Raw genomic sequence first — 22,206 nt, forward strand, 5'->3', positions numbered from 1 at the left:
AGGTTCCGGCATAGCGCGTGCGCGGCAGGGCCTTGTAGTGCGCGGGGCGGAGCGATTGCAGGTGTGAGGGCTGGTGGCGGCCCCTGGGTTCACGGTGAGGCCGGTTCATCTGCGAGCTCTGGTCTTTCCTGGTTTAGGCAGTTCTCGCTTTCTGCCCCCAGGGTAGGGTTAGGATGGGCCTGGTCACCAGAAGCAAGGTCCGCAGCACTCAGGCCTCAGACCTCGAGCTGCCCGGCCTCCGTGAGGGACAACTTTGCCTTTGTTTAAAAAAAAAAAAAACCTTACGGAAATAACCGAATTATCCCCCAGCAGATCCAGGTAGACCTTCCTAGTTCCTGGTAACGACAGAGGGACCTCAACAACTCTGACCCAGGTCAGATTGGGCTTGTCTGGCTCCTAGGCTGGAAGGAATGGACCTGTGGTGGCGACTCTGGCCTCCCCCAAGGCCCCAGGCATCCTCCAAAGGGCCTCCCCATCCCTTGAAAGGTCCCAGGTCTCCCCTCTAAAGCCCTCAGATGACCCTGCAGGGCCCCATGTGTCACCTCGAAAATCCTGGGGTGTCCCTGGAAGGGTCCCAAGTACCCTAGCCTGGAGGAAGGGAGCTTCACATAGGCTGCCCCATCTTAGAGACTAGAGGGGCCATACCCCGGCCCAGGTGCTCTCAGATCCTGGGCAGAAAATAGGCAGTTCCCTCTCTGCAGCGTGGAGGAGTTTAAATTCTCATGCCGAGATAGCCCAAGGTAGCTATGATTCCCATCCTCTGCCCTACTGGGGCTCTGTTGACCCCTGGGGCAGCCAGATAGGTCTAGGTCGGGTAGGGGTGGCCTCAGCCAAGGCCACTGGGTCTTGTACCTGAGAGACAGGAACTGCTTGTAATGATGAGATTTGCTCCTTGTTTTCAGATTTCTCTAGGGAGAGAGAAAATGAGTAAGAGGAAGAAGCTTCGGACTTCAGGTATTTGGACGATCAAGTTGACACATCTTTATTGCTGCTTCTGCTTTTAGGAGGAATGTGGGCTTATTGCAGAAATGCTAAGGTGACCACACCAAGCTCCTTAAAATAACAACAGTGATTTAATACACACGATGACTTAGTGCAAGTGTAAGTTATGGAGAAGTGCTTATAGTAAAAAGTGAAAGCTTTGTGAAGCTTCCTCCAGCCTGTAGTGGGATCCCACAGCCTAGGGGAGGCCTGCAGGCTTCAGGGAGGGGTGCAGCTTCTACGCAGGTCCACTCTCAGAGATGCCCCGTGAATAGAGCTTGATGTGCTGGTATGTGGCTTAAGCAAAAGACCTAGGTTCATCTCCCTGTGTGATGGCAGATAACTTACTCTGTCTCACTTTCCTCCTGCAAGTAGGAGATAATAAAGAGCACATACCATTTCCTTTATTTTCTTTTAAAAATGTTTAAAAAATTTATCTTTAATTGGAGAATAATTGCTTTACAATATTGTGTTAGTTTCTGCCACATATCAACATGAGTCAGCCGCAAGTATGTCTCCGCCCTCTTGAACCTCCCTCCCACCTCCCCACCCTGTCCTTTAGAACAGTGATTCTCAACCTGTTGCGGGGAGCAGTTTGATTCCAGAGGACATTTGGCAATATCTAGAGACATTTTTTTAAAAGTATTTATTCATTTATTTGGCTGTGCCAAGTCCTAAGTGTGGCATGTGGAATCTTTCAGTTGTGGCCCGTGGGATCTAGTTCTCTGACCAGAGATTGAACCTCCTGCATTGGGAGCAGGAGTCTTAACCACTGGACCACCAGAGAAGTCCCTAGAGACACTGTGGGGTTTTACAACTGGTGTGTTTGTTTGGGTGGGTGGGAGGTACTGGCATTTCATGAGTCAAGAGCAGAGATGGCTGCTCAAAATCATAGCACGCAGAGGACAGCCCCCACAGCCCAGAATGACCTGGCCCCAAATGTCAGTAGTGCCCCAAATGTCAGTAGTGCCCCAAATAGTGCCAAAGCTGAGAACTTTGCCCTAGAGCTCACATGTGAATCAGCATTTGTGAAGCACTGAGAGTAGACGCACGGCAGGACACTGATATATGCTGCTGTTATGATTGTCCTTTCAGATTATTATTTTTTTTCATTTTGAAACAATTTTGAGCTTACAGAAAAGTTGTAAAAATATTTCAGAGTTCAGTCTACCCTTTCCTCACCTTCCGCTAATGTTAAAGCCACCCACAACCATAGGATGATGGTCAGCCATGTTATTGTTTAGTCGCTCAGTTGTGTCCGACTCTTTTGCGACCCCGTGGACTGTAGCCCCGCAGGTTCCTCTGTCCGTGGGATTTCTCAGGCAAGAATGCTGGAGTGGGTTGCAGTTTCCTCCTCCAGGGGATCTTCCTGATCCAGGGATCAAACTCGTGTCTTATGCATTGGCACTTGGATTCTTTACCACTTGAGCCACGAGGGAAGCCTGGATCAACCGCATCGTGTAGCATAAACAACAAGAAATAAATTTCAGTACCCTACTTCTTCCAGACTTTTTCTTTATATATACAAATACAGTGTTTTTATTGGATAAATATAATCATCAACATACTGATATGCAACCTCTGATTTTCAACTTCATGGATTTTCACGATCATCGTTACCTCTCAATATACATAGAGAATTGCCTCGTTCAGAAGGAAAACATCCAGTATTATGTGGTATAGCTCCATTCCCCTGTCATTGGCTAAGGAATTTAAATTTCTTAAAAATTTAAGAATGATCCCTTCACCTAGTGGCTAATGAACTTCAAGAGTAGGATGTAGGGCAGGAAAGAAATCAACAGATCAAAGACGTTTGGTGTAAGGGCTTCCCTGGTGGCTCAGTGGTAAAGAATCTGCCTGTCAGTGCAAGAGACAGGGGTTCAAGCCCTGGTCTGGGAAGATCCCACATGCCGTGGAGCAAGTAAGCCCCTGCACCAGAACTATTGAACCTGCGCTTTAGAGCCTCGGAGCCAAAACTACTGAAGCCTGTGTGCCCTAGAGCTTGTGCTTCGCAAAAAGGGAAGCCACTGCAGTGAGAAGCTTTCATACCACAGCTAGAAGAGAGCTTGAGCCAAAAATAAATAAATAGAATTATTAACAAAAAAAAAAGATGTTTGTGCAGAGATGAGTAACAAGCTGCTTGGAGGCACAGGAATTTCTGTGACCTTGGAGGCGGAAGCTGGGGCCAGCCAGGCCCACCCACAGCAGGTCATTCGGGGCCTCTCTTGGCAGTGGACTCCTCATCTCAGTGGACCCTGGGCTGGCCCAGGAAAGTTCTTTCTGTATGTCCTGGATGGGTGGGGAAAAAGAAAAACGATTCTGGCAGGTGGTGAAAGAACCCTTTCCCTCCTGATGTCTTTGGCCTTTAGTGTTGAACACAAGGTTCTGCTTTCGTTTTTCTTAAATTAATCCTGTGGGGATGGATCACAGGAAGAAAATGGGAGCCTCTTCACTCCTGTTGGTATTTTTGCTTTTTATTTGGCACTAATAAGTGTCCATTGGATGAGCAAAGCAAGCTAGTGTTTGGGTTTCTCAAGAAACTAAACAAATGAAGCCGCTATATTTTTGCATTTCCTGGTAGACCACAAAGTGGAAATGTGTTTGTATAAGAAACATTCATTGGAGCTTTGCTCTGGGTGCAGTGCCAGGGTGGGTCCATAAAGTGGGCGGAGGGCGGGAAGCACGGTGAAGATGAGATCAAGATGAGATTTAGATCCTGCAGTTGATTCCTTCAAAGTCAAATCAGGGGGAAAGGAAAAATGCTTCTCACCAAGGGAGCTAATCAAATGCACAGCAATGGGGTAAGGTTCTAAATGGGCCCATGTGAACTGTAACTGACAGAATTAGGAGAAATTACAGGAAAGTCAGTGTGGTCTAGTGGAACCCAAAAAGCCAAATGGACGCTGAGGAGGACTCTAGCATTCAGTGTTGGAGGAAGGGAGCTCATTCAATGAATTTGTTGTTGTTTTAGTTGTGTCTGACTCTTTGCAACCTCATGGACTATAGCCCTCCAGGCTCTTCTGTACATGAGATTTCCCAGGCAAGAAATACTTGAGTGGGTTGCCATTTCCTTCTCTAGGGGATCTTCCTGACCCAGGGATCAAACCAGTGTCTCCTGCATTGGCAGGCGGATGCTTTACCACTGAACTACCTGGGAAACTCTCAGTGGGTTTACTTCAAGAGGGGACAACAGAGGACAAGATGGTTGGATGGCATGACTGACTCAATGGACATGGGTTTGTGCAAGTTCCTGGAGATGGTGAAGGACAAGGAAACCTGGCATGCTCCAGTCCATGGGGTCACAAAGAATCGGACACAACTGAACAATATAAGGAGCTGAGTATGGAAAGGTCTTTGTGACAACCTCCAGAAAAATCAGACCTGGGTTTGGTTTATTTGTTTGTTCTCACTCCCTGGTCAGAGATGCAGTATATATAGGTATTCAGTAAGTGTTCAGGTACACTTAAGTGTGAAAGCTCTGGAGCTGGACTGCCTGAATCCCATTTCAGAGTCTGATCTCTCCAGGCCTCAGCTTGCTCATCCATAACATGGCACAACATGAAGACTCTACCTCGAAGTTTTATCATAACATACCTGAGTCCTCAAGACAGTGTCTGGCATGGAACTGAACTAGAGTCAACCCTTATTATTTGTTCATTGAATAAATGGTTCATTTGGGGCCAGATTTTGGAGCATTCTGACAAGTCAGCCACTATTGGCAATTTCTATATAAAGGAATTCCCTTCGTTAAACAAATAGAAGTTAATAAGCACCTTTAGGGTCTGAATTGCTTTCAGTGATGGGAAAGGTATTTTTAGGAATGTAGCAGGGACCAAGAGGCAACTGAGCTGAGAAATCACCTCCTTACCGCTCCATGACTCTGGGTCCCAGTTTTCCCAGGTTGGACATTCTACAAATGTCATGGAAAACCAGAGTGGTACGTAAAATTTAATGTCATCTGCATTTTCTGGGAGGTGATCTGGATTTTCTCATGCATTTATTCAGTCATCTTCCAAGTATTTATTGAGTGGTTCTCGACCCAGAAATGAAACCAAGGTCTCCTGTATTGCAGGCTGGTTCTTTACCAACTGATCTGTCAGGGAAGCCCCATTTATTGAGCACCAACTGTTTATTAGATGCTCATCTAGCCACTTGAGACCCAGCAGAGAGTGAGATAACTGAGGCCCCTCCTTGCATGGACACGTTGTAGTGGAGGAGACGGTAAACGACCCTGTTCGTCGGACGCTTGCAGAAAAGATGTGAAGTGAATACAACAGAGCGTGGGTCCGAGAGGAGTTGCTGTATAGAAAGGGCAAGAACGGCTCCTCTAGGGGCTCCTCTGGTGGTCCAGTAGCTAAGACTCTGTTTTCACAGGAGGCACAGGTTTGATCCCTGGTTGGGGAACTAAGATCCCGCACGCTCTCTCACCGAGAAAAAAAAAAAAAATGGCCCCTCTGTAGGGACAATTTGAGCTGAGATCCAAGGGAACCAGCACACACCTCTCACCACTTCCCCAGAGAAACAGTCAGCTGGACAGGTTGTCTTGTGATTCTGAGCCAGGCCAGGTCACCTCAGGATCCAGCGTCCGTCATGACCAGACCACAAGTTAAAAGCCTTTGAATCCCATGGCCCCATAAGTTCGTGGGTCCCACCTGGATGACAGTCCATCCCATCTCTCACTCTCCAAGCAAGCGTCAGAGCAGGAATTTCCTGCCCTTTGCACAAGCCTCCTCAGGTCGCATCAGCGACCCAGATGTGTTTGGCTGTGGGTCACGGCAGTGTGTGCTCCCACTGTCCCCCACCCCTTGAATTCTCTTTTTTCTTTTCACTTATTTTCGGCTGTGCTGGGGCTTCGATGCTGCGTGAGGGCTTTGTCCAGTTGCAGCGAGCGGCATCTGTTCTTCATTGCGGTGCACAAGCTTGTCATTGTGGTGGCTTCTCTTGTTGGGTTCCACTAGGCCACACTGACTTTCCTGTAATTTATCCTAATTCTGTCAGTAGTGGCCACAAGACATGTAGGATCTCCCCAAAGCAGGAATTGAACCTGTGTCCCCTTCATTACCAGCCGGATTCTTAACCACTGGACCACCATGAAGGGAAGCCTCCTTAATCTTTTGTCTCCAAACCAGGAAGGGAAGGACTCCATCTTCGGAAACTTCCAAAGAACCCAAGGATAGAAGACTCTGACGGGGCCACCAGCCAGAGCTCCCTGTTAGACTGTTTGCATCACCCTGAAGAATCAGAAGGTGGATCAGGACTCACTCCTTCTGCAGAGCAGAGTGGGGAGGAACCAGGACAGGCAGCCTCCAGGTAGGTGGCTCAGAACATCCAGCAAGCCTCTCCTCTGACAGTGGGCACAGCACAGTGACCTAGTGGACAGGATGCAAAGGACAGGGGACCAGCCAACGTGACCCTGCCAGTGCTGTGCCTCCCCAACAGGGGTCAAGGCCCTTGGGTTGAGGTTCTTGAAGTTTTGCTCTAGAGACTTGTCTCTAGTGAGAAAAGTCAATATATATATAATTTTAATTAAGCTGTATTTATTTCTTGTTTACTTACTTAGTTTTGGCTGAATTGAGTCTTTGTTGCTGCGTATGGGCTGTCTCCAGTTGCAGACAGTGGGAGCTACACTTGGTTGCGGTACATAGGTGTTTCAGTGCAGCGCCTTTTCTTGCTGTGGAGCGCAGGCTCTGGGCATGTGGGCGTAAGTTGTAGCACACAGGCTCAGTAGTTGTGGTGCACAAGCTTAGGTGCCCTGTGGCATGCGAAGTCTTCGTGGACCGGAGGCCGCACCTGTGTCCCGTGCACTGGCAGGCAATTCTCATCCAGTGTGCCCCCAGGGAGGTCCTCCCACATGCCTTCTTAATGAAAAGGGCACTGAAGGAGTTGTGGGTCTGTGAAATAATAACCCATAAGGGGGGATTAAGCATCTTTATGTTCCAGGCAATGTGCTAATAATAAATACTTTGCACACGTCTGCTTATTTAATCCTCATGGCACTGTAACACAGGTTTTTAACCCCATTTGACTGATGAGGACTCTGAGGATTCGAGCAATCAAATGACTTACCCAGGGCCACTAAGCTCATACAGGGTGGGCTGCAGTTCTGGCTTCATCTGGTTCCTGTGCTCTTCACTACTATGGCTTCCCAGTTCCCATATATTTTCAAGAAATATGTAATTAAACACGGTGGGAAGAAAGGAACTCTCTGGAGAACCATTTAGTCTCCATGGGGGTAAGCCATATGTAACTGCAGCAAAGTAGAAAGGGTCATTAGGAGTCGGGAGAAGGATAGTTCCTGCTGTCTGAAGTCTTCAGAGGAAGCACCGTGGACTGGTGTAGCACATTTTCTGCATGAAAAAGTAAGGCATGCGGCCCGGCCTACAGGCCCATTTCCCGGGGTGTGTGTCTGATCTCAGGTCTTGGCAGTCTTAGGGCTAAGCTGCATGTGTGGTAGGAAGAGAGGGGCCACGTGTCACAGCTAAGCCACCCTCCCAGACACACATGACGGTGTCACCATGTCCCTCACCCCAGAGAGCCCATCAGGTCTGATGGGGTCGTGGCCGCTGCCCACCCTGCTATCTGAGTCCACAAGAATAATCAGAACCCGAAGAAGTGGGTTCCCACCCCTTTGCTTCTGTTTTTTTAATGTTTTATTAAGAAATACCGCCTGTGCAGAAATGTAGCAGAAAAAAAGCAACATAAATCAATCAGCCTAGCACATTTACGTTGAGAAATGAAATCTTGCCAGTATCCCAGAAGCCGCCCAAACAACCCATCCCAATTAAAAAATTTCGAGCAGACGGTTGCCATTGGTATCTAGACTTATTCTGTCTCCATAACCTCCCTTGGCACGATCCAAGCCCATTAGTGTAGCTTCATGCTTTATCCTGCTCCACTTCTAAAGTTGAAATCATGAAGTTTCAGTTCCAGGTTCTGTTTTTTTGTTTTTGTTTTTTTTAACAATATATATATCCACATTTGTTTGGTATAACCTTAAGTCTCACCAGTTTTTAAAAAAGGCTTTATTTTTTTAGAGCAGTTTTAGGTTTACAATAAAATTGAGAGGAAGGTACAGTGATTTCTGATATACCCTCCGCCCTCCCACATCCCTCGTGACCGCCATCCCTTACCAGAATGGTACATTTTTTTTTTTTTAATCAAGGATGAAGCTACATTAACATGTGGACAGGGAAGCCTGGCACGTTGCAGTCCCTGGGGTCGCCAAGAGTTGGACACGACTGAATGACTGAACTGAACTGAACCTACCCTGACACATGTTAATCACCCACAGTCCATTGTTTACTTCAGATTTTTTGTGTTTTATTGTTTAATTTTGGTTGTGCTGGGTCTTTGCTGCTGCCCAGGCTTTTCGCTGGTTGTGGCAAGTAGAGGCTCCTCTCGTTGCGGTGCATGGGCTTCTCATTGCAGTGGCTTCTGTTGTTGCAGAGCGTGTTCTCTAAGGCGTGCGGGCTCCTGTGGTTGCAGCTCCCCGGCTCTAGAGCACGGGCTCAAAAGCTGCGGCACACAGACTTAGTCGCCACGCAGCATGTGGGATCTTCCTGGACCAGGGATTGATCCCGGGTCTCCTGCATTGACAGGTGGATTCTTATCCTCTGGACCAGCAGAGAAGCCCCAAAGTTTACATTCTGTGTGTTGTACACTCTCGTGGGTTTGACTAGAGGAGTAATAACATATATCAGTATAACATCATGCAGAGTTCTTTCACAACCATAAAAGTCCCGGTCTATTCATTTTCCCTTACACCCTGGGTAACCACTGATCTTTTCCACTGTCTTCATAGTTTGCCCTTTCCAGAATATCATATAATTGGAATCATACAATACATAGCCTTTTCATATCGGCTTCTTTCACATGGTAACATGCGTTTAAGTTATCTCCACATGTCTTCATGGCTTGAGAGCTCTTTTTTTTTTAAATTTTATTTTATAAAGCAGATGGCATAATTTTGCTTATTTATTTTTAAAAAGTCTGGACTTGTCTGGTGGTCCAGTGGTTAAGACGCCACCCTTCCAGTGCAGGGGATACCGGTTCGATCCTTAGTTTAGGAAGTTCTACATTCCTTGAGGTGTGGTCAGAAATTAATTCAAAAAAAAAAAAAATTAATTCAGATTTTTTTATTGGAGTCTAATTGATTTACAGTGTTGTGTGAGTTTCCAGTGTACAGCAAGGTGAACCAGTTGTGTACACGTCCTCTCTTTCTTGGGTTCTTTTCCCATACAGGCCACCACAGAGCACTGAGTAGAGGAGCGCTTGTTTCCTCTCACCCTGCATGCTGTCCCACTTCATGTACCAGAGTTTATTTTGAAAATTATTTTATTTATTTATCTATCTTTGGCCATGCTGGGTTGGGTCTTCGTTACTGTGCGTGGGCTTTCTCTGGTTGTGGAGAGCAGGGCCCCCTCTCTAGTCGTGGTGTGGGCTTCTCATTGCAGTGGCTTCTCTTGTTGCAGAGCGCAGGCTCTGGGACCCATGGGCTCAGTAATCACGGTTTCCAATCAGGGGCTCAGTAGCTATGGCACAGGGGCTTCTTGTCCCCTTCGGTATGTGGGATCTTCCCAGACCAGAACTCAAACCGGTGTCCCCTGCATTGGCAGGCAGATTCTTTACCACTGGACCATCAGGAAAGGCCTGTCACAACTTAGTTATCCACTCACCCGCTGAGGGCCTCTCAATTGCTTCCACATTTTGGCAATTATGAATACACTCGTGTTTTTAGACAGTGCGTTTTTTTTCTATCTGCAACCGTTTAGCATTTGTAGAATTGGGGGTTGTGATGTCTGTCCAAATGAGAATCCCTGTTCTTATTCCAGGAGCCAGTTACTGGGATTATAAGAGTAAACACTGCCAGAGAAGGCAGCTTGGCTTCTAGGCATGGGACTCCGAATGCTTCTTGGCAGTCCTACGTCCCCTTCTCCACCCCGCGCTTTCTCAGCAGGTGCTCCAGGGACGCCCTCTTCGGGGACTCCGAGCACTCCTCTGCCTTTGAATTCCATTGTTTGTCTCACTGCACAAGGTAACAGTGTAGGAGGACTCGAGAACCTCCCCTGTTTTGTCTTTCTCCTTCCAGCTGTCCTGATAATGAAGCAGACGCTCCTTCCAGGCTCCTTGGGCAGCCAGAGAAGGAGCCAGTTCCCCTTCCTCCTTCCCAGGTGAGCCTGCTCTGTAGCCTCACATAGGCACAGAAGATGCTGGGGAGCTTGTCTGTATCCAGCAGCAGCAGCCACTGGTGGGAGTGTGTGCTGGGGCTGAAAGGCACAGACTGCAAGACAGAAACCGGTTTTGGGGTTTTCATGCTTGATTTCTAAGAACTCACTCTTCCTTCATCTTTACTGCTGTTTTGTTCTTGTTGTATCTGGTTCACAGAACTCAGTGGGGAAGTTCGTCCCTCAGTTTGCAAAACCCAGGAAGACAGTGACGAGACAAGCAGAGAGGAGGGAAGAACGCCTCGGGATGGGGGTGTTCAGCTCGGTAAGGTCCTACCATCAGCCAGGCTGAGCTCTGTAGGTGTACCACCTCTTGGCCCCACCTCAGCAGGAATTCAGCAGGAGATGCAGGAGGTGCATGTTTGATTCCTGGGTCAGGAAGATCTCCTGGAGAAGGAAATGGCAACCCCCTCCAGTATTCTTGCCTGGGAAATCCTACGGCCAGAGGAGCCTGGCGGGCTATAGTCCATGGGGTCGCAAAGAGTCAGACACAATTGAGTGTGCACGCAGCCCTGCCCCTCTCCACACCCCCCCACCACCATATTTAGCCCTGAAGGCATCTGTGGACGGCAGGGGCTATGTCAGCAGCCTCCAGGCCTGTGAGAGGCGCTCAGGGCAGTGCGCACTGAGGCTGCAGAGGCCAGAGCTCTGTGCCCCAAACTGAGTGAAAGTCGCGAAACTCAGAGAGGCGGCCCGAGCTCAGCACAGGGAGCTCACCCCGGAGTTCCGTGATGACCCAGAGGGCTGCAGTGGGCACGAGGTAGGAGGGAGGGGACATGTATGTATACTTACAGCCGATTCACATTGTTGTGCGGTGGAAACCACCACGATACTATAAAGTAATTATCCTCCAGTTAAAAGTGAATCAAGAAAGGCAGCCCGCATTTCTGTCCCTTAACCCCTTTGCTTCTCAGAAGCTGTTGCATGAGCCAAGGAGGCTCTTACAGCATGCTGGCCTGTCCTTACCCCTGTCAGCTCCAGGGGTCACGATCGCTGTCTCTGGAACACACTCCCCTAAAAAGTGATTGGTGGGCGTTCCCAGCAGCTGTGTTTGTAATTTCCCCAGACCAGAAACACCCCATGTATCTTTCAGCGGGTGAATGGTTGAACAAATCGTGGTCCGTTCACACCACAGAACACAATTTCAAAAAGAGCAAACTAGTGAGATACACATAACCACTTGGATGGATCTCCAGAGCATTAAGTAGACTCCGAGGAAGTTGTAGAAACCGTATGGCCACAAGTTTCTGTCGATGGATGAATGAATTAAACAAAACATGGGTAACATCCATAAACAGAACAGATGCTTGTGTATCCATGTTCACTGCAGCTTTATTCGCCTTGAACTCACTCCATTGGCAGGCAGGTTTTTCACCGCTGAGCCGCCAGGGAAACCCACCCAGGATCCGCACAGATCCCTGTTTGGGTGCACTGTCATCCTCGTGGCTTCTGAGGCTTCATATGGGGCAGTGATGACTAGAAAAGTCTTCAGAGCAGTTGATTACTGAGGGCCCGAGGCGGAGTCTTTCTCTCTCCACAGGGAACACTGCCAGAACCCAGTGCACAGCAGACCAGGAGCCAGCCTCGCGAAGAGTCCCCAGGACTTGCCCCTCAGGAGGCCAGGGACCTAGGACACCAGACCCAGGCAGATGGCACCTGCACCAAGCCCAGTGGCCTAAGCCCCATGACCCCTGGGCCCAGTGATGCGGATCCTCAGCCCTCTGTCTCCACCAACACCTCCCCAGAGTCGGGGACGGTGCCCTCGGCCTCAGAGAGGGCTGGCCAGGACTGCCTGTCAGAGCCTGGGACCAATGTGCCCAAGGGTGGAAGCACGGAGGAGGGTTGGGCTCCAGGCAATCACGGCCAAAAAGGGCCCCTGCCAGGCAGTGACACTGGAGAGACGGAGCCAGAGCAAGGAGCCCCCCAGCAGAGAGGTGCCCGAGCGCTAGCAGGTGCTGACCTACTTGAGAGGCTCCGGGAAGAAGGAGGTAGCCTCCTGGGCCCAGAGCCCCCATCTGCAGCCCTGGGCCCTCCTCGCTCCCTGCAAACCCTTGGCAGGGAAGCAGAGTGGAGCTGGAGCTGCCCTCGGTGCCCGCCACTTGGGGCTATTGTTATCACAGATGTGAACACAGACCCCGCTGAGCCAGAACACAAGGCTCTGAGGGTGGCCGTGCCAGACAGGGAGGTCAGCGCCAGGGTGCCTGCCTCTCCCAGTGGGAAGGCTCCCAACGCAGGCCGCAGCAGGGCCCTGCTCAGCTGCGCACCTCTCACTGGGGTGACCAGTGGAGGCAGAGGGGAGGCACAACGGGAAGATGAGCCCCCTGGTGACATCCTGGGGTGCTTTGCAGCCTCCCTGCCTCTGCCCCATGAGACCCAAGAACCCACACTAGTAGCTGGGGATCCCAGCCTTTCAGCCTTAGAAATGGGCCCAGATGTTGGTCAGACCCAGGTGCCAGGCCCGGATCAGGAAGGGTTGGGAGGTATGTGCTCGCAGCCTCGGCTGTCACAACCTGCAGGTGAAAAGGCAGCTGAGCTAGGGAGCCCGAGCCTCAAGCAAGACCTCCAGGGGCTCAGTTTGTCCCTCAGAGCCTCTGCTGCACCGATGTACCAAGAAGCAGCGGGCGGCCCTCCCCAGGATGCTGGGGCAGGCCGGGGCAGTCCAGACACCCCCACAGGCCCCGTAGGCCAGCCTTGGCGCCCCGCTGACTCTTCCAAGCAGGCCATCTGGGAGGGGTCACCAGCCATGGAACTCGACTTCCTGCCAGACAGCCAAATACAGGATGCCCTGGAAGCCCCTGGCTTTGAAGCCCCACCTGAGCAGGTAAGAACTTCCCCAAGTTACAGCCACATGCCCCAGGGCAGGCGCCAGAAGGCCACGAACCCTCCCAAACCGTCCAGTAGTCGGGGGAAGAGGGGCACGTGGTGACCTGTTTATTCAGCATGAGTCCTAGGGTCTGAGTCACAGCTTCAGTGGGTGTGGAGCCAGTGATGTCCTGGGAAGGTTGGACCTGCCTTTCTCTGAGGGGCCTGTCCGTCTGGGAGCTGAGGAGCCCTGGGGCGTGATACACACATTTTGTCGGCCCAGGCAGAGCCCCCGGTGTACCTGCGTCCTGCACACCTCAGTGCCTGGCTCTGCCTGGGGATTGCTTAGGGGTGTCTAGAGGGCGCCAGACCAAAAGGGGCTACCTGGACAAGCAAGGGACCTCGGAACTGGACCCATGGGGCGGGACCTCACTCCCCTGCTGGGAAGAACCTCTGTCCATCTTTAGGGTCACCTGATACCATTCTTTTTCAAACATATACATGAACTTTCATTTGTCTGCTGGAGTTTCTGTTTGTTTTTCACTTCACTGTGCTTTGCAGTTGGTTTTTCGTTTTTTCTTTCACAAATTGAAGATTTGGGGCAACTCTGCTGTCAGATGGTGACTAGCATCTTTTTATTTACATACTTTGCTGCGCTGGGTCTTTTCTGCTTTTGCGCGGCCTTTCTCTAGTTCTCAGCGAGTGGGGGCTACTTTTTTGCTGTTGCAGTGTGAGGGCTTCTCACTGCAGTAATTTCTCTTGTTGCAGAGCATGGGCAGTACGGCTTGAGGGCTTCAGTAGTTGTGGAGCAGGGGCTCAGCTGCCCCAGGGCATGTGGGATCTTCCTGGACCAGGGATCGAACCCATGTCCCCTGCATTGGCAGGCAGAGTCTTATCCACCAGGGAAGTCCTGTCTGCTGGCATTTGCAAGGGCTTTCCTTCAGGGATCTGCCCGCTGAGCTTGTGCTGGCCGTGGGTGGTCACTAGTCTGGGCAGGTGGCAACCCCACTTTGGCCCCACCCCCCAGTAGGCACCACATCGCTGGCAGCAGCCTGCCCACCTGAGCCTAAGTGCCTTGTGGCCTCACGCTCAGAGGTGGGCGGTTCTCTTTCCACACACTGGGTGCGGCTGAGAGGCTGAGGAAGGTTGAGCACCTGCCCGCGATGAGGCAGCCGGGAGGGAATACGCCCAGGTGGCCTGTTTCTGCGGCTGTGCCTCAACCATTCTGACCTGGAACCAACACAGAGCCCATGTCACTTCACAAACGTGGCCTCCGTCTCTTTGGCCATCCCTGTTTTAAAACTTTATTTTGGGGGTGTTTGAAAAGTTTTTTTTCAACTCTTATTAATTTATTCTTTATTTTGGTTTCTCTGGGTCTTTGTTGTGGCACTCGGGCTCTCTAGTTGGGGTGCTTGGGTTTAGTTGCAGCATGTGGGATCTTAGTTCCCCTACCAGGGATTGAACCTGGGCCCCCTGCATTGGGAGCGTGGAGTCTTATCCTCCAGACCACCAGGGAAGTCCCCTGTTTGAAAATGTTTTTGAGGTTTGAGAGTTTGCTCTGTGGCAGGAATGAACAGATCTGGGTGGCAAACAGATCTCTGCCCCCAGAGGTTTTCAGTAGTGCCATTCCATCTGCCTCTCCCAGAGTGAGCACTTTGTACCCTGTCATTTCTGCCCTTAAAGAGTCTCTTCCTAAGACACAGCCCCCAAACAAGCAAAGGACGTCATCTGGTGCCCAGCTGGAGGAAGCCAGCTGTTCCAGCCGTGGAGGGAAACCATGTCTGGGTCTAGGAAATGTGGGTCTCAGGCGCTGCCTTCCCAAGGGATGGCCAGGGGTCATTTGTGACACGGGCCTCCCTGCCCTGGCTCCAGTTCTTTGTACTATGCATCACACGTTGCTGTGATCACCAGACAAGCAAGATTACAGAAAGCGAGTCACAGTGTGGCTAGATCATGGCCTTTAAACGCGGACGCCCGGGAAAAGGAAGGCACTCAGGTTCTGGACAGAGCTGAAACGTTGTAATTAAAGCCCCAGCCCTTAAAAATGCACACCCCTCTCTTGGAAAGAAGAACTTGGTCGTCCCCAGTCTCTGGCATCTTGGGCCGTGGTCGAGGGAGAGGGCTGAGGAAGCAGCTGGAACCTTGGGCGGCATCTAGCCAGCCAAGGAGAGCCCTGCTGGACGTGCCGCCAGCAAGCACACTCAAATCACCACCGAGCCGGGAGCACCAGGAATCCAGCAGCGCCCAGGGTGGACGGGCCCACTGCAGGAGGCACTGCCCTGGCAGGGCCGTGGACGCCCAGGCACGCTCTGTTTTGACACCGGGCCTTCCTGAACAAGTCGGGGCAACCCTAGCACAGGTTCCCATGGGGAGGTTCCAGAAGGCAGGACCCGTCCCTGGCAGGAAAGCCCTGTGGGAACAGAGTGCTGGTGGATGGCGTCTCGGCCCGCGGCCTCAGCGGGCTCAGCTGTGAGCTCCACTGCTGAAGGGGCCCCTGGGGACTCGCAGCAGTGACAGGCTGGCTGCAAACCCAGCTGCCCTCTTATCGTGGCTCCCTAGGGACCTGATGCTCACCCCAGGGCCGGTGGAGCCCCCTCCTCTCGTAAAGAGGGCCTCATTTAAAATCCTGACTCCCAGGTCCCTCTCGTGGCCCCTGTGGGTGGCCTCCGAAGGGGGAAGGTGCACTGCTGTGCCTTCAGGATAAGCACTACCTTTGTTATGGCAAACTTGTACACAGCCCTGGTGGGAGCCGTGGTCCTTGTTGGGAAGGAGAACATTCCTTATGACCAAACTTAGCTGAATCTGTGGCATCGAATTTTTTTGTTTTTTTAGTTTGGCTGTGCCGGATCTTGGTTGCGCCATGCAGAATCTAGTTCCCTGACCAGGGATCGAACCCGGGACCCCCTGCATTGGGAGCAAAAAGTCTTAACCTCTGGACCACCAGGGAAGTCCCTGAATTGTACTTTAAGTCATAGAGTTGCCTCCGTGAGAGTCGGCCGGGCGCATGGGAGAAACCACTGCCTAGAACAGTCATGCCAACCTTGGCACTGCTGGCTTTGGGGGCCTGGCTGCCGTCCTGTACATGGAAGGGGGCTGAACAGCATCCCTGGCCTCCAGCCCCCACCCTCTGAACACAAGGAGCACCCTCTTCCAAAGGCGTGACAACCCAAAATGTTTGCAGACACTTATGATGTGTCTTGGCGATGGAGTCATCCCTGAGTGAAAGCCGCTGAGCTGCAGACAGTTCTTCATGTCCATTCCTTTGTATCCCGGGACCCTTGGCAGGTTGAGCTCAAGCCCTTCACCGCATCCCCCACCCAGGACTTGGGTCTCCTCAGAATAGACAGCCCTGGGCCAGCCGCTGCAAAGAGGCAAAGAGCCGTCACCTGCGCCACTGAGCCTGACATTTTCCATGAAAATTAAACCACCGTTGACCTTTAGAAATTTAAGCTTCTCAGGGTTATCTGGCTCTCCCTCCCGCATTAATTATGAATGTTCCCTTCAAAATATATTTGCAAAATCTTTTCCTTGACATGAAACTTGGGGCTTATCTGGCCGACCTCTGCCCCTCCATGCCAGCCGCCTACCTCACCACAGTCAGCACCCCCAGGGTCTTCTCTGACCCCTCCTAGATACTGCAGGACAGGCCTGAGACCACACCAGGCCTCAGCTGTCAGGGACAGAGAATATGGGATGGAACTACCCGCCGGTGGATCAGATCAGCTTGTCCGAAGGCTGGGGCCCAGGAGAGGTCCCTGGGGTCAGGCCCAGTATTGAGGGGGCGGTGAGAGCAGCCGGACTGGTGGCCTGCAGGTCTGGCTGTTATGGCGTCTGTCCCCCACACCACTTTTCTTCTGCAGGAGGAAAGCACGCCTCGGCCTTCAGAGCGTGGCGGAGGAGAAGCCAGACCTGTGTGGCCCCTCTCCCTTCTCCCAACCGGGTCACTCACATGTGCGCACACTCTCCTTTTCCAGTTGTTTCCTGTGGGAGGTGAGCTGGACCCCTGCTGGCCTGGCACCGGCCCGCGTGCAGACAGAGGCCCCTGTGCTGAGGCCCAGCCGAGGTAGGCGGAGTGGGAGGCACCGTGGGACCTTGCCTTGGCAGGAGTCCTCCTCTGGTCTCTGGAAGCGGGGAGCGTGGCTGCTTTCCTGGGACTGGAGCCCCCATCTCTCCCCCACCCCAGCTTTTTGAGCTCCCACTTTGTGAATGAGGGTGATGGAGGTGACCCTGGCTCTCCCTCGAGGGGCCTCACTTTTCTCTGTCCAATAAGGTTGCTAAGCCCTGAATTTCTTACTTGTTTATGTGGCTGCGCTGGGTTGTAGTTGCAGCATGCTGGGTCTAGTTCCTTGAGCAGGGATCAAATCCAGGCCCCCTGCACTGGGAACACGGAGTCTTAACCACTGGGCCACTAGGGAAGTCCCCAAATTTTTCATTTTCGTTTTTCGGCCATGCCACTTGGCGTGGGATCCTAGTCCCCACCAGGGATCGAAGCCAGGCCCCCTGCATTGCAGTGCAAAGTCTTAATCACTGGACTGCCAGGAAGGTTCCCACTCCCACTTGCAAACTTCCCACGCCCCCTGCTCCCTGGGAGTGGAGAACTCCGTCAGCACCCTGTACCCAAGCTAGCATCTCTCCCTAGGTCCCTTGGGATGGTGACCCCAGCTCTGTGGTGGTTTGAATGCACGTTGTGTTTTCTTGGAGAGACGGTCCGGAGCTTTCCTTGAATCTCCATGGAGGGAGCGGGGACCCAGTCAGAGCTCGGAGCCACTGGCCTGCGTGACTTCGGGGCCACCCCTGCTCTGACGCCCTCGGGCCCTCCAGAGTCCCCAGTCTGTCCCATCTTCTTTCCTGCTTGGTTCTGTTCCCCAAGGCAGCCAGCTTCTCTCCCTCCTACAGGCACCAGGTGTGTTCCTCCAGCCATGGAGGTGTGTGCTGCAAGGGTCCTCTCCCCGCACCCCAGAGCTTCCCTCTCAGAGTCCATCACCTCCTTTCCTGTCCTTTCTCCCAGCCTTGCTGACCGCCAGCACTGTGCGACAGTCCTCTCCTGTTAACCTTGTACTTAAACTGCAGAGTGGTGGCCGATTGATTATTCATGGCCAAGTTTCTGTGTCTGTCTGGCAGGTGTGGAGGAGAGATGAGGGATACAACCCTTGGCGGAATGTCTCCTTTCTCTTCCTCCTGCTCCTCCTCCTCAGGGAAGAGGGAGGCCTCCCACCCCCTGCCCTTGCACACATCTGTGTATAGTACTTGGGGTATCACACATTGCTTCCCCTGACAGACGCACACACCCGCTCCCTGCATGGGAACCAGAGGCAGTTTAATCAGTGTGGCCCCACTATTGTTTTTTTAAAAACATTTATTTTTGTTGTGCTGGGTCCTTGCCACTGCTCACAGGTTTTCTCTAGTTGCAGAGAGCAGGGGCTCCTTTTTGCTGCAGCGCACAGGCTTCTCGCCCTGGCGGCTTCCCTGATTGCAGGGCGCAGGCTCTAAAGCACAGGCTCTAAAGCCCAGGCTTAGTGGCCACACAGCATGTAGAGTCTTCCCAGACCAGGGATCAAACCCATGTCCCCTGCACTGGCAAGTGGATTCTTAGCCTCTGAACCACCAGCGAAGGCCCCTACTATTGTTTAAGCCAAGAGGAGGCAGATTCGTGTGTGAATCTCTGACGGCCTCGATGCAACCCCACGTGGATGGCTGGAAGCCCCCAGGTGGGTCCTGGGGTCTGCTTCTATGGCCCTTGGCCAAGAGAGAAAAGGCAGGAAACAGGCCCAGGCTGACCAGTCATCTCAGGGTGACTAAAGCAGGTGGGGCAGAACCATATTTCCTCTAGTGACAGCCCAGGAGATCTGCTAAGCTGTATGACCCTCTGCACCCCTCCCCCACAGGCTATACCTAGTAGATACGGTAGTGCCCCCCCATGTCTACCCCTTCTATAGGCACTGATGCCCTCCAATGCCAGGTCTTCCTGGACCTGCTCTGGGCACTGGGGAGAAACACAGAGCTTCTCCCTAGTTGGGTGGGAGTTGGGGGGTGGTGGTAAGCAACAGACAAATTATTAGCTGGTCAGATGGCAGGCAAATTATTAGCTGGTCAGTGGTGGGGAGAAAAAGATAGCAGGGAAGGGGTTAAGATTTTAACGTGTGGTGGATGGGGAGGGAGAGGGAGGGTCCCCCTCCCATCTTCTCCCTCCCCCACGGAGGAGACATTCTGGAAAGAACATTCCAGAGCCCTAAGAAGTGCTACAGGAATGGCCAGGAATTCGGTGTGGCTGGAACAGGGGCAAGAGGGACAAGAGGGAGGGGGTGGGTCTGGAGGCACGGTGGATGGTGTAGGGCTGCGGGGAGAGATTTGGGCTGGGTTTTCATTTCCACAGCCCCTCCCAAGTCACTTGAGGGAACAGGATATAAGGGCAGGAGGTGGGGGCTAAGCGGGTGTGGCAGCTGCCCCTCAGGAGCCACCTGGTGGGGGAGGGGCTGGATTCTGGGTGTGCTTTCAGCAGTAGAGGCACGGGGTTGGCCATCAGGGCCCTGCCTGGGCAGGGGGGGGGGGGGAGCGTCATAGCTATCAAGGGTGTTCATCTCTGGAGAAGACGACTCAGGGCCCAGCAGAGCACCCCCAGTGGATGCTGGTGGGGCTCTCCAGTGAGTTCAGGCCTCTCCTCCTGCCTCCGTTCCCGCCAGGACACGAGTGGGGATCAAGACGTGTGAGGCCGCCAGCATAGAGGACGCGACAGACACCGTGCGGGGCCTAGTCATGGAGCTCTCCAACCTGAAGTAAGGGCTGGGCTGGGCCCTGTGGACCCACAGTCCCTGGGACGGGCAGAGGGGATGGGGCCGGGGGTGGGTGATGGAGGGCCCGGTGCACCAGTGATCCTGGGGCGCCAGGCTGGGCCTGGCCTCCCAGTGAGGGGCCTCTGGGAAGCTTCTCCTTCACAGAGTTGTCAGGCTCTGAGGAGGGGCTAGAAGGGTCACAGCCTGCCTGCAGCAGGCTGATGCGGACTGTGCACACACCTGTGCTTATGTGGGTGTGACCTGAGTACCCATGAGTGAGTGAACTGATGTGAGCAGGCCAGTGTGCCCAAGTGTGAGGTGGGGCACAGCCCAGGCCTGTTTCCACCCAGCCGGCTGATTATGAGCGCCCACCGGGACCTGGAGACCTTCAAGCGCCTCAACTACTACCGGAAAGCGAAGCCAGCCGGGAAGGCCCCCACACCCTACACAGCAAAGGGGGCGGGGACCCTCCCTTGAGGGGAGCAGTCCTGGAGGGATCTGTAGCTGGTTCCAAACTGCCTAGGGTTGTGGTGTGTGTTCCTGTAAGCTCACTGGCCCCCAGAAATGTCCTGCCGAACAGTGGGGAACAATCCCTCTGCAGACCCTGTGTGCTCGCCCCACCCTACTATCTTGACCTTCTGACATGCCGGTCCTGGGGGCCCCAGAAACCTTCCCTCAGCTGACCTGGAAGTCGGCTTCCCACGGGAAATGTAGCAGGCCCTGCTTCTGTACCGGCCTCCCCTGGGAGCTTCGTGGGGCGGGGACCTGCTCCTGCCTGCGGCAGGCCTTCTGGGGCCCCAGGAAGCCAGCTGCTTCTGAGCCAGGGGCCCAGGGCCGCCCAGATGTTTATCTGAGTTTGCAAATTTCAGCTCCTTAGCTAGGGTTACTGAAGGTTCAGAATTTGTTTCTTTCCTGGAGGAGAAAAGGGCTCGCTTTGTTGGTCATACCCTTGTTTTTCACCGGATTTCCATTTTATTTCTTCTGGGAAGCCCATTAATAAATGATGCCTTAGCCAGACCTCAGACCGTGTGACCTGTTGTTTGCGGTTGGAGGCGTTTTCAGTTCCTTGATGGCCTGCCCACAAACCTCCCTAACCACCTCTCTCTCCTTCTGCTTCTCATGTTCCTTGCGAAGACAAGTTGGTGTACTGCCGGGGGCCCCCACTCCCAGATAGAGTCCAGGGGTCCCCACGCGTTAGCACATGTCAGACTCTCCTGGAGCAGGTGGATACGTGCAGAGATGTGCATGTGTACAAATTCCAGCACACAAGTATCTGTGGACCAGTCAGCCCACTGAGACATCTGGACTGTCCAAGCTGGAGTTCAGTGCTGAGTCGGCCTTGCCTCTCCTCTGGGGGACAAGCTGCCGAGAAGCCCTGGTCTAGGAGGCAACCCTGGGTGGGAATTATTACTGATGCAGACACAGCTAATGCCTGGAGGGTGCTGAGGGCAAGTGCGTGCACACCCTGTGAGCCTCACCACAGCCCCAGTGAGGTCACATTGCCACTAGCAGTCCCAAGTGCTGCTGTCGAACCCGTTTTGCAGAAGACATTGCTTCTGTTAAATAGGTCACCACTAGGTGGACCAGACCAAGACTAATTTGTTGCTCTGCCGGTGGGTCCTGCACCCTAATTCCTAGGGCCAAGGCAGGGAGGGCCCTCCTGCCACCACCTTCTTATACCTGGGACATCCCATTCAGGTGGCTCAGAGTCCCCCAGCCTTTTCACCCTGCAGAATGGACAGCCCCTTCCTTGAACCCACCAAATGTGCCGTCACCCCGTTTCCTGGGTCTCAAGCCCCAGTGGCTCTGGCTTATACAATTAGCATTTGTAGGTAGCTGAGAGTGGCTGGGGTACTGTGTCCCCTGACTCCATGGTGAAACCCTTGGCACTGCTAAGGAGGCCTCCTTCATGCCTTCTTTCTCCTCCTTCCCTTTTCTCTCCAAGCCTGGGGAGTAGGCTGTCTTCAAGGGCGTTCTCTGATCCCTGGCTCACCACAGCCCTCCTCAGGTGGCCTCAGGTCCTGGATCAAGTGGCAAAGCCAAGGGCAAATTCTGGGAAGTCCAAATTCTGCCCTGACTCAACCCTAGGAGACCTGTAGGCTGGGGGTGGAGACCAGGCTCAGGCCATCCCTCAGATTGGGGAAGGAATGTGGACTGGCACTTCTCACCTGCTGCCCCCTCGAGGCTGGTGGAACAGATCTTGGCGTGGAGGAGGCAGACACGGGGTGGGGACCCCCCCAATCCAAGCCCCCCAGGAGAACCAGATCACACTCCCTGGGTGGGGATGGACCTCTGTCCCCTCCCACTCCTGAACACATACAGCCTCCACAGTGCCCTTTGCCCAAGGCATTGTCTGGCACAGCCGACCAGGACATATTCCCATTCCTTATGACCCCCAACCCTCACCCTGCCCCAACCCAGAAGTCCTT

The 22,206-nt window shown here is 52.9% G+C and overlaps 1 protein-coding gene across 2 annotated transcripts; it reads left to right on the forward strand.

The window, feature by feature from the left end:
- C7H19orf57 (chromosome 7 C19orf57 homolog) lies at window positions 9-20,788 on the forward strand. Of its 2 annotated transcripts, XM_018051214.1 has the most exons (9): window positions 9-94; window positions 903-954; window positions 6,111-6,291; window positions 10,070-10,151; window positions 10,366-10,470; window positions 11,746-13,026; window positions 16,982-17,070; window positions 19,688-19,780; window positions 20,128-20,788. In XM_018051214.1, exons 2-9 carry the CDS (start codon window positions 924-926, stop codon window positions 20,252-20,254), a joined length of 1,989 nt encoding a protein of 662 aa, XP_017906703.1. In that variant the 5' UTR covers window positions 9-94; window positions 903-923; the 3' UTR covers window positions 20,255-20,788. The 2 variants fall into 2 exon arrangements, with proteins under 2 accessions (XP_017906703.1, XP_017906701.1); XM_018051212.1 differs by lacking the exons at window positions 19,688-19,780; window positions 20,128-20,788 and having other exon boundaries at window positions 15,840-17,065.

Source organism: Capra hircus, chromosome 7 (genome assembly GCF_001704415.2).
Source record: "Capra hircus breed San Clemente chromosome 7, ASM170441v1, whole genome shotgun sequence".
Taxonomy (NCBI): Eukaryota; Metazoa; Chordata; class Mammalia; order Artiodactyla; family Bovidae; genus Capra; species Capra hircus.

Excerpts from the sequence above, each read along its gene's own strand:
- C7H19orf57 (XM_018051212.1), top strand. The coding sequence starts at position 924 with ATGAGTAAGAGGAAGAAGCTTCGGACTTCAG. Across the intron at positions 6,292-10,069 it reads CCAGGACAGGCAGCCTCCAG|CTGTCCTGATAATGAAGCAG; the intron begins GTAGGTGGCTCA and ends TTCTCCTTCCAG. Across the intron at positions 10,152-10,365 it reads TTCCCCTTCCTCCTTCCCAG|AACTCAGTGGGGAAGTTCGT; the intron begins GTGAGCCTGCTC and ends TCTGGTTCACAG.